Source organism: Cheilinus undulatus, linkage group 17 (assembly GCF_018320785.1).
Source record: "Cheilinus undulatus linkage group 17, ASM1832078v1, whole genome shotgun sequence".
Taxonomy (NCBI): Eukaryota; Metazoa; Chordata; class Actinopteri; order Labriformes; family Labridae; genus Cheilinus; species Cheilinus undulatus.
The window spans coordinates 11,006,717-11,017,778 of record NC_054881.1 but is presented as its reverse complement, the minus strand read 5'-3'; the positions used below and the strand labels follow the sequence as shown (position 1 = coordinate 11,017,778).

General features: G+C 39.0%; 1 protein-coding gene across 1 annotated transcript in view; it reads right to left on the bottom strand.

The window, feature by feature from the left end:
- Positions 1 to 2,758: 2,758 nt before the first annotated feature.
- The window catches only part of LOC121525251 (inactive tyrosine-protein kinase PRAG1-like), a 40,622-nt gene continuing 32,318 nt past the window's right edge, over positions 2,759 to 11,062 (bottom strand). The window contains exons 5-6 of the mRNA XM_041811136.1: positions 9,580 to 10,346; positions 2,759 to 7,516 (exon numbers count right to left, since the gene is read on the bottom strand). Coding sequence (XP_041667070.1) covers positions 6,362 to 7,516; positions 9,580 to 10,346 — 1,922 coding nt within the window. The 3' untranslated portion in view covers positions 2,759 to 6,361. The remainder of the gene's footprint in view (positions 7,517 to 9,579; positions 10,347 to 11,062) is intronic.

The following is an 11,062-nucleotide window of genomic DNA, read 5'->3' as shown; positions in this document are numbered from 1 at the left end:
GTTTATCTTTGTATCTAAGAATATTTGTTTCATGTTTGCCCTTGCCTTTTTGTAAAAAGAGCAAAAATCAAACCAAATGGTCTGGACATCCAGCTGCAAAGTTGTTTTTTCTAACTGTATCTTTTCTTTCACTGTCTGCTAACTTTAATCTAAAATGATGTCCCTCACAGTGGGTAGTTGTAGCCATTTTTATGCTCCAGCTGCAGGAGGTTCAGTTTGTTGTCTTTGTTTTTCTCTCCTCAGGTCGTGCTCTGAAGCTGTAGTGCTGGGATGCATATTTGCTCGGATAAAGTATGCAGCCTCCTGACCGACCGGTGTTCACTGGACAAACAAAGACCGAAGCCTTGCTGTTGTTACCAGGGGGGGTTATTTGGATTCCTGCTCAACAGGCTGCTTTACTCGCCGAGCCTCTGTCTGTGTGTGTATGTATGTGTGAAAGAGAGAGGGAGACAGAGACCGGCTGCGTTCCTGGAAATGCCACTCCATTGGTCAGAACACCATAGCAACATAGTTCCACCTATGACAAGGGAGCAGCCAGTGGTTTTGAAGGGGAGACATGAAGCAGAAAAGCTACACAGGGGGGGAGTTTGGGTGGGGGTTAAGTCTGGGGTCTGTTTTGCCCCGAGGCTTTTAACTCAAATAGAGATTCTGCTGCAATTTCAACCTGTTGTGTTGTCTGTATCAGTCAGTAGAACAGAAGCTTTCCCTTGACTTTGTCAGCTTTGACCATTCAATTCCTGCTTTTCTGTGGTTCAGATAGTGTGAAATGGCTTTAACTGCTTTTATCCCTCCGTGAAGAACCTTGAAAATGTTTTTGCGTCCCAAAAAAACTGCTTCATTTAAAAAAACATCCATCAAAAATATGATACTGCCTTTTTTGACTAAAAGACAAGAAGAATGTACTTCAGTATTTACTGTTTATAAAGCACAATGTGTTTGAGTTTTTCAGTTAGATATTTGCACTAAATCTTCCTCATGCCTGCACTACTGTATTGTTCAGTTTGTTTTAGAGATATATTTTTGAGCTTTTTAAACCTTTAGTGATATTTATTTATTGATGACAGTGGATAGAATTGGAAACAGGGAAGAGAGAGTTAGGGAGAGACATTCAGGACATGGTGCCACACTCGAACCTTGAACGTCTGCGGGTGCCCCTTAAACCACTAGGTCACCTGTGCCTGTGCATTGTTTTTAATCTATGGTGCTTTTTATACTCTTTTCTCAAAAGACTAAAACTACTGCTGGCAGTTATATGCTTCTGTGAAGTACACAAGTAATGGGCAGTGAAAGAACAGTGGTGGGTCAAGAAGAAGGACCTTAAATCTTCAGAATGTACCAAGTTTATCCTTGAGTCAGCATGGGCAATTGTATTAATTTTTAAGTAAATCCCTTAAAGGTTTCTTGATGTATCATGTTTACAAACAAGGGATCAACAATAGGCCCAATGACCGTGACCTTTGACCTTCAACTTCCAGGATGAGAGTATTCTGGAAGTCTAGATGCATTGCTTGAGTCAGAGTGGACATTTGTGGAAAGTTTGAAGTAAATCCATGGTGTTCTTGAGATACTGTGTTCACAAATAAAGTATGAGAGTCCATCCTTGAGTCCAGGTGCACATTTGTGCCAAGTTAAAAGAAAACCTCAAAGTTGTCTTTGTTCTACAACCTCAAAATCCTTGAGCCAGAGTGGATATTTCTGCAAAGTTTGAAGAACATATCTAAGTGTTCTTCAGATATCAAGTTTACAAGTAAGGGATGAACATGAGGCCCAGGGACCATGAACTACAACCTCTGAAGCGTATTCAGGTAATCCTTGACTCAAAAGGGACATTTGTGCAAAGTTTGAAAAAAATTCCTAAAAGCATTTGAAATATTTCAACAACAATGGATGATCAACCTGAAAGCATTATACCTGCAGCTCAGGCTATTGCTATTTATTCTTTTACAACAGCAAGACTGCCTTTACTTTATTATTGCTTCTTTATTACACTTCATCAAAAAATAAGCATACGTGCATTGCATGTACTTAAGACATTTCCTTTTTTGTTGTAGATTAAAGGTTTTTATGTGTGCTCCAGTGATAGCTAAAGAAGAAGGCATTATGCTTTCAGACTGTCCATCCAGCCGTACCAACGGGACATTCTTGTGATAGTGATATCTCAAGAATGCTTTGAGGGATTTTCTTCAGACTTTTCAGAAATATGCACTGACTCAAGGATGAGCTGATTAGGTTTTGGAGGTCTATGGTAAAGGTCACTGGACCTCGTGGTCTGCATTGCACTATAACACTTAAAGGATATAACCACCTGGCTGTAGCTGTATTTGTTTCATACATATGGATGTCACAAGCTTACAAAAAGCTCTTTAGAGCTAAATAAGTCACTAAAAATAGTGTATGCTGTCATGTGAATGTTGCATATCTCAGAAACACTCTGCAGAAAGTGTCTGAACATGAGGTGTTCCAATTTTTTCACATAAAATTTCGCATGAAGCCATAAAATAAAATATTTTAAAAAATCAGTATATTTGCATGCTCATTTGCACATGACATTTTATTTATAGATCTGTTGTTGTTGATCTCCTTGATTTCTCACGCCTTAATGTACTGATATCTTAATTCCATTGTTTTGTTGGGTAGCCTGTCACTGCTATGACAATAAAGCTTCATACTTTTATATGCATTATTATTTAACTGGGGCAATTTGAAGTTCATAAATAAATAAATAATGAGAAACAGAAATAACCAAAACACCAGATTGTACTGTGAGAAAATATATGCACAGTTTATTGATAGATGCAAATAGGTGAGGCACACAAAATAAATCAAATCAATGTATTAGCTGTGAGTCTGATCATGTTTTTTTTTCCTTTTCTCTTCAATATTAGACACAACAGTCAGTCATGGACAGAAACCTGCATACATGCTGGTCATTCCTGCTACAGAGGGCTTTATTAAGAATTTATTTTGGGTAAAAAACCCATACTATAAAGTTTACTCTGCAGCCGACACAGGAGGCAAAATTCAAACAGGCCCAGCTGCAGCTGTGCCAAAACAACACAGAACTCCATAATATGGAAATAAAGAGAAGGAAATCCAGTGACTACTACAGGATAACAAATTATATCATAAATATTTTAACCACTACTCATTTTCATGGCTTTATAAGACCTGCTTGGGCTCATTTTTCTTTTATCATCTACAAATCACTGTACAAAACTGTTTCCAGAACATTCTGTGAAAGGCCAGTTTCACAAAGGACGAATGATCAGTTATATATTTACATTTGGCTTCGGAGTCACTGTAACACATCGGTATGCACACGAGAACAAAAGGCACTATGACAAATGTCAAAACATGACAAAAATGGAGTCAAAGAAAGCACAAGGACTAAGATGAGCGTCTATTCAGTGGAATTAATCACAGCTGTTGTCAAATGTTTGCTAGATCCCATTACTGCTGAGCTGTGTGAGATTGCAAGATCATCAAACTAACCTTTCAGTAAGACACTTCCTCAAAAGTTCTCATAAAATCTGTAAAAAAAAATTGGGGAAATTTAATCAGATTTTTAAAAATCTCTTGTTAAGAAGCTTTTGCACATGCAATAATTTTTTTTCAAGCTTTCATAGAAAATGTCTGAATATTTTCAGAATTTTCACTCGTAAATTTCTGAAACTTTTGTTAAAGTTTTGACAAACGTTTACTGGCCAAAAAAACTGTTGAAAATGTTCACAACTATATTTTCTTAACAATTTGTCAATTTGGGATGAGAAACCTTAGAATAAAAAATAAATCCTCTATAATTTCAGAAACCTTTGCCAAAGTTTTCAAAACTTTCCTCTACAGTTTTGGGAAAACTTTAGGAAACTTAACTTTGGGAAAAGATTTTGGAAACTTACAAAAAATACAGGAACATCACTGAATATGTTCAAAACATTCATTAGTAAACTTCTAAAACTTTTGTCAAAAGTTTTGAAAAGCTTGCACTGGCCCTTGTTAAAAGTCTTGTTGAAAATTTTCTCAACTATACTCTTTTGGAAATTTTTCAACAATTTTTTAAGAAGTGTGATGGTGTTGAGGATGAAAACTACATCCTCTAACATTTCAGAAACTTTTGTCAAAATTTTCAAAACTGTCATCTAAAGGTTTGAGAAACTTTTAGGGAAATAAAAATTTTCATCAGAAATTTTCAGAAACTTGGGGGAGAAGGTTTTGGAATATTTAAAAAAAATCCAGAAACTTCCACTGATTATCTTCAGAATGGCTTTAGTACATTTTTGCAAATTTTGGCAAAAGTTAAAAAGAAAAAGAAAAAACAAACAAACAAAAACCCTTAAAACAATCTTTTTTGATGAAAACTCTCCTCAACTGATGTTTTGGAAATTATCATCAGTTTTTTAAAATTACAGAAACTTTTGTCAAAATGTTCAAAACTTAATTCAGAAGTCTTGAGAAACCTTCAGGAATATTGCTGCAAAAATTTCATCAGACGTTTTCAGAAAACTATGGCAAGAGATTCTGTTATCTTTTCAGAAAAAAAATTGAGACTTCCACTGAAAATATTCAAAACTTTCATTTGCAACTTTCTAAAACTTTTGACAAAAGTTTAGAAAAATTTTCATCTGCTTTTTAAAAAAAGAATGATGAAATTTTCCACAACTACAGTTTTGTATATTTCTGTTAACTTTTATCAACTGTTTTTCAAACAGTATGAAAGAGCCCTCTGAAATTTCAGAAACTTTAAACTTATGTTGAACTTTTGAAAGATTTTATCAGATATTTTCAAAAAATTGGTAAGACTCTGATACCTGTTATTAAAAAAATTCAGAAACTTGTGTTGATTTTTTTGGTGAAATCTTTCATTTGAAAATTTCTGAAACTTTTGTCAAAAAGTTTTGAAAAACTTTTTCAAAACTTTTCTTAAGATTTAGAAGGAACATCAAACTTTTATGAAAAGATATTCAAAACGCATAAGAAATGATGGGAAACTTTCTGAGGAAAAAATAAATAAAAGCGGGAATTCTATCATTTTTTTCTAAATTTGATCCCAAACTGTTGGAAACTTTATCTAACAAATTTGGAATCTTTTCTTGAATATTTTCAAATCTTTTAAATTTCTGAAACTTTTGTAAAAAAGTTTTGAAAACTTAGTCAAATCATTTCTGTTGCAGCAAACTCATCAAAAGATCCTCAAAACTTGCTTAAGAGTTAAATAAAAAACATTCTTCCATAATTTTCAGAAACCTTTGCCAAAACCTTTATCGGAAATTACTGGAAACTTTCATTTTCTGATTTTCAAAAAATCTGATTTTTTTTCTGAATTTAGTCCAAAAGCTTTAAAAACTCAAAACTGTTGTCAAATGATTTGGAACTTTCAAAAGAAAATTTCTGAAACTTTTGTCAAAAATGTTGTCCAAATTGTTCTGAAAGTACTGGAAATAGTTGTGCACTTAATCAAAAGTTCTTTTAAACTTACACTGGATTAAAAAAACCCTCATCTTACATTTTCTGAAATTCAATGAAAAATTTGTCATTACATTTTGTCAGCATTCCTGACACTTATTTTAAATTTTGTTTTTTTTTTACTTTGCCTGAAAATATTCAGAAACTTCTAGTAAGTTCTGAAATCTTTCTCCAGCAACAAAAAAGAAAAAACATTTGTCAAAAATGTTCAGAAAAAAACTTGAAAACTGGTCAGAAAAGTTCGGACACTTCCTGGAATAAGGAAGCCTTTACTGTTCTTTCTATCTAGAGCACTGGTAGCTGCTTGCTGCTTTCTTAATCGTTCTGTAGATTTGAATTGTGTTGTTAACTGTTTACAGCATTTCTCTGTGAAAAAACAAGAGAGAAAAGGTGAAATAGTGAGAGCCTATGAGTGACTTTGTATTTCTAATAACATATCAGACAAAATAAAAGTTAGCTGCACATTTGAATACAACACAGCGTTACTTTAGCTGTCACAGAATGAGGTTATGCTTCTTTTTAGCCTGTTCTGAGTGGGTAAATGCCTTAACTGTTATTTAATAAATACACACAATACACTGTCAGACATGAAACTTTGGTAATTGTGTTAAAGAATTATGAATACTGTCCATGGTTTCCTTTTTTGAACTGCAGTATCAGTAGTCTGTAAGTGAACATTTTAGTGATTTTGTCCATGACGTCTAAAAACAGCTGAATTTTCACAGATCACTATGACGTAAGCTTGACAGTCTGTGGAAGGACACTGATAGTGGATGGCTAGCTTGATGCTAGGCTCTCATGCATGCTGCAGGTAGGTTCACAGTATCTCCATCCCTCATGTCTAGGTATTGATTTTCTACATACAACTACACATCCTCGGCTTCGCTCACACGTTTGGTGGTCACTTCAGCGAGTAGAGCAGTTCAGCCGTGTGGCAGAGTGACAGAGGGTGAGCCGTGGAAAAGTACTGACAACACAACCAGTCCTCCAGCTCTGCGTTCCTCTCCGGCTCCAGCGAACGCTCGGCGAACTTCATCATCAGCAACGCCCGTTTCACGTCCAGCCAGTTGAGCAGCCCCTCGTGTCGGGCTCCGCCGGCAAAGCCTCCTCCCCCGTGTCCGTGTCTCTCCCACTGCTGCTCCATCAGGTCCTTCCTGGGGCCCCACAGCAGGCTCTGCAGGATGCGCTTGGCCTCCTGGATGTGGATGCGTTTGATGGGGTCAGGTTGGAGCAGCAGCTGGGCGAGCCTCTGGAGTCCGGCTGAATAAAGGGACACAGAAGGAATTGGCGGTAAATCCTCGCAGCGGTAGTCTTGTTCCCTTAGAGCTGGTCTGACCTCAAATGGATTTGGCTGGTGGAGAAGCTCGTAGATCAAGATTCCAGTCTGGAATTCGTCAAATTTGCGGTACTGGGCTGCCGAGACGATCTCAGGTGCCAGTCTTGCGTGGTCACGTTTGATACGAGGATCCACGGTGGTTGCTGCAGCATCCTCTGCGGAGCGGCGTTTAGCTTTAGCGAAGTTGCTGATGAGGAGCCGGGGAAGGTGACGCTGGTTATCTGCACTGCTGGATCCATTACTGGTGCTACTGTCAGTGGTTTGTTGGGGGAACTGGGACGGCTTTCGCTGATGGGGCACCAACAAAAGGTTCTCTAAGCAAAGGTCTCGATGTGTGACTCCGTGTTCCTTCAGGTGCTCCAGACCGTTGCAGAGCTGCAGGAGAAGGAAGCAAACGCGGCGTTCGTACACCTCCGGCTGGGTTTTGTGAAACGCCTGCCACTCCTTGACAAAGTCAGCCGCCGTCTGTTGAGGGATCTCTGATGTGATGACCACCACCCGCTCTCTGTCTGCCTGGTGTCCGGATGCAGGCGTAGGAGGCTGAGGCAGCGACGAAGCCGGCGCATTGGAGACTTCTTCAGTTGGCAGCATGCTCTGGGGGACACAAGCGAGGAAGTGGCCGCAGTCCTGCTGCAGGTTGAAGTGAGGCGGCATGCTCTGCTGCACCGACAGGCTGTAGAGGTGGCTCTGTTTGGCCTCCATGGACGGGCTCTTACAGATCTGGGGAGGTAGGACAGAGGGAGGAGGAGGAGGAGGAGGATGAAGTAAAGGAGAAGAAAGGGACAGATGGCAGGGGGAAGAAGAATTCCACACAGAGAGGCAGGAAGGGAAAAGAGCCAAGAAACACAAGAAAGAGATTTTTTGTTAGTAGGACTCCAAGGTAATGCCAGAACAGTTCCTGCTTTTATTCAAGAGAAATCAGTGCTTTAGATGTGTTTTAAAGACAACCTTCAGCTGAAAAACAAAGAGTGAAAAACACGTTTTAAGACACTTGACTTGCTATAACGCAGTAATACTCAACATGTGGCTGTTTTGTGACGATTTGTGGCTCTTTTATGGCTTAATCTGAAATATTATTCCCCCAGAAAACCTTAAAAAAGGGAAACTTTGACCTCAGAAATAATCCATTGCAAGTCACATTAATCAGTTTGTTTCCTACACTTGGATTTAATTGTCAACCTTTATTATTTGTCTTTATATTTCCATTGCCCTTATTTGTAATTTTTGGCCACTTCTAATCTATTTTTACTGCTTTAAGGCTACTTTTGTCACTTCTTTTTACCACTTTTTGCCTATTCTTGCCACTATTATCCAATTTTTGCCCAATTTTCTCCAGTTTTTGACTCTTCTATCCTGCTTTTTCATATTTTTTACCACTCTTCACTCATTTAAGCTGTCTTTTGCCATTAAATGCCACTTTTCCCCCCAATTTTTTCCACTCTTTGCAGGTTTTTGCCCATTCTCCCACCTTTTGCTGCCTTTTACCCATTTAAGTAACTTTTCACTCATTTTTTTGTCGTATATTTGCCACTTTTTGACCATTTTTGTGTCACTTCTCACCCAAATCTGGCCAGTTTCTGTCTTTCTTGCCATCTTTTCTCCTCATTTTTTGTCACTTTTCATCCAGTTTTTGGCATTTTATGCTTTCTTTAGCCTTTTTATCTGCTTTTTGTCCCATTTAATTCATTTTTATTGCCCTTAACCCATTCTTGCCACTTTTCACCACTTATATTGTGGCTCTTTCAAGGTATTATTCAACAATTTGACTCTTTGGTTGTCCAGGGTTGACTAACGCTGCTCTAAAGTAAAGTACATGGTCCTCAAGTGTTTTTCAGAATCAAACATCAGTTTAAAAAATTGATCAGAAATACAACAGTTTCTAGTTGTATTAGGGTTTGCTCTCATCGGGTTTACAAATAAAACCTCTTAATTGTGATTAATTGTGTACTTTCATGAGGTTTCATGGTCTTGTTAGCGGTGTAAAGGAATTCTAAATTAAAAACTGTAGAAAATTAAACTGCACTTCCTTCTATGAAATCTTGAAAAAAGAATGAACTTCTCCTATTTTGCTGAAAAGTTCTTAGCATGTTAAGTATAAATAATACATGTAAACTTCTTTAAAGTAAGCACTGCATAAAAAGCCCTATCTTCAACTGTCTTGGTATTTCCTTGATCCCCTGGGTGTATTTTGTTAGGTGTGAATGTGCGTGTGGCCTTGCAGCGGGTGTTTGTCTGACTGTAAATCCTGCCTGGAATCTGAAGATTAATTGGGTCTTGAGATATTACACAAGAGTGTGGGCACACACGCTGTGGCACAACACTCACTGTGCAAACAGTGGCTGGTTTGTACAGCACATGACTTTTGGACAAAGGTCAATGAGACTGAATTCACGCCCTTCTTCCTGGTTGTTTACACAACATTCCCCGAAGGTTTGTACTGTAATGGGGCCATCCCATGTCTATCCTAAGAACAAGCAAGGCCTACGCCCTGTTTTAATCTCCTAATTCAATACTTAAACTGTCAAATCCTGGCTTAAAGATCAATTTACAACACTGACTGTAGAAATATTCCTTAAACAATGACACAGATGGTCTGAAGACAGCTTAAGCTACTCATTTGTCCAGCGGATAAATCCTTTTCTTCACTCAACTAGAATCTACCACCATAATAATCTAATACTGTCTTCTGTAGCTTGTTTATAAAATCACAGCTCACTAAAACTGTGTAGACTGAGTGCGATGTTTTAAAAGGTTAAAAAGGAGCCTATTATTTAGCAGCGTACCTTGACAGCGTAGGAGTTGCTGGGGTCTGAAGCGCAGGCAGCAGAGTAGTAAACAGCATCTCCAGAGTTACAGCTGGGCTTGTTAGAGGTGAGCCTGAACAGAGACCAGTTACTCTCCTCGAACCTCAGTGGATTCTTCTGCGATCGAGTGAAGTGGTCCTCACATTTTAACGCCAATCGCCGCAGGGACTCGGCGTACAGGCCTCCCAGTTTGGAGTACACCCCCTCTCTACTGTCTATGTTACTCAGAAGAGTCTGAAGCTGCAGGCTGGAGCCCAGATTTGGTGCTAGACCTGGTTCTGAGGCTGGAAATGGCGCACTGAGCTGCGGAGAAGAGGAGCAAGTGATGCTACTACGACAGTGGACGCCCAGACGCCCATGAGTCTTCAGAGGCTCATCCAGAGTACGGGACCTGGAGGATCGGCCTTGCACAGCATGGCACCGCTCCAGAGACTCATTGGAAGAGAATATAGGACGGGGATCAACAGGGCTGGATGGTAAACTGGACCGGGAGCTGCCATCGGCAGGTCGGCACACGTTGCTCTCAGAGCCAGTGAACGGGAGACGTGGGTAGGCTCGGACGAAGGGTTTTCCGTTTGTACTGTCTGGAGCAGACGAGGTGCGATTGACCAACTTCTTCTCCGGGAGTGGAGGTGGTTGGACGCTTAAGCTGTTGGAGGAAGGCGGGTGAGGAGACGCAGGAGCTGAGGCAGCTGGGCTCCTGGGGAATGGAGAGGAGCAAGACATCCGAGAAGCATCCCGGGATCCTGGAAAATAAAGAACAATGTCATCAGCATATCAGCACATCAGCCACTGAAAGAAGAATGATAATACAGTTCAATCTTAGTTTCAGTCAGTTTATTACTAAAATAAGGGACATGAAGTTTGTAAAACCATCCCTTAGTTGAAAAATGATTCTACTTTTTATTTTAAAGTTCCTTTGACACAATTTAAACAAAAAAAAAAAAAAATCCATTCGTGGAATGCTGGAATAACCTACCGCCTACTGATTAAGGTGGAAAGGGCACCAGCTGTCTTGGAGTGAGGCTAAAAGATCGGGAGCTCCCCTACTGACTGGTAGCAGTATAGACCATAAAGCCTGCCAGCTCCATGTTAACAGATGGGACATGTGGGCGGCTGGATATTGGATTTATTCAGATAGACATATAATAACAAATTAATTTTAGCCAATACCGATATTGATACTGATAAATAAAAGTGGTTTAGACCTAAAAATTCTGTCTTAAAAACATACTTTAAAACTTAAGGACTGAGGATGGGTAAAAACTTTAGCTGGTGTAGTTTATTTGTCCTGCCCAAAACTCTACCAAAACTCATTTTTACATATGGCTGATATGTACAGTGGATATAGGCAGATTTTTACAGGCTGATATATAAGTTGTAAAAATCAGCAAAAATGTGCATATCTGCTGATACCCTTGCTTAACATTTTAGGCTAATACCTGCCGATAAAAGTCCTGCT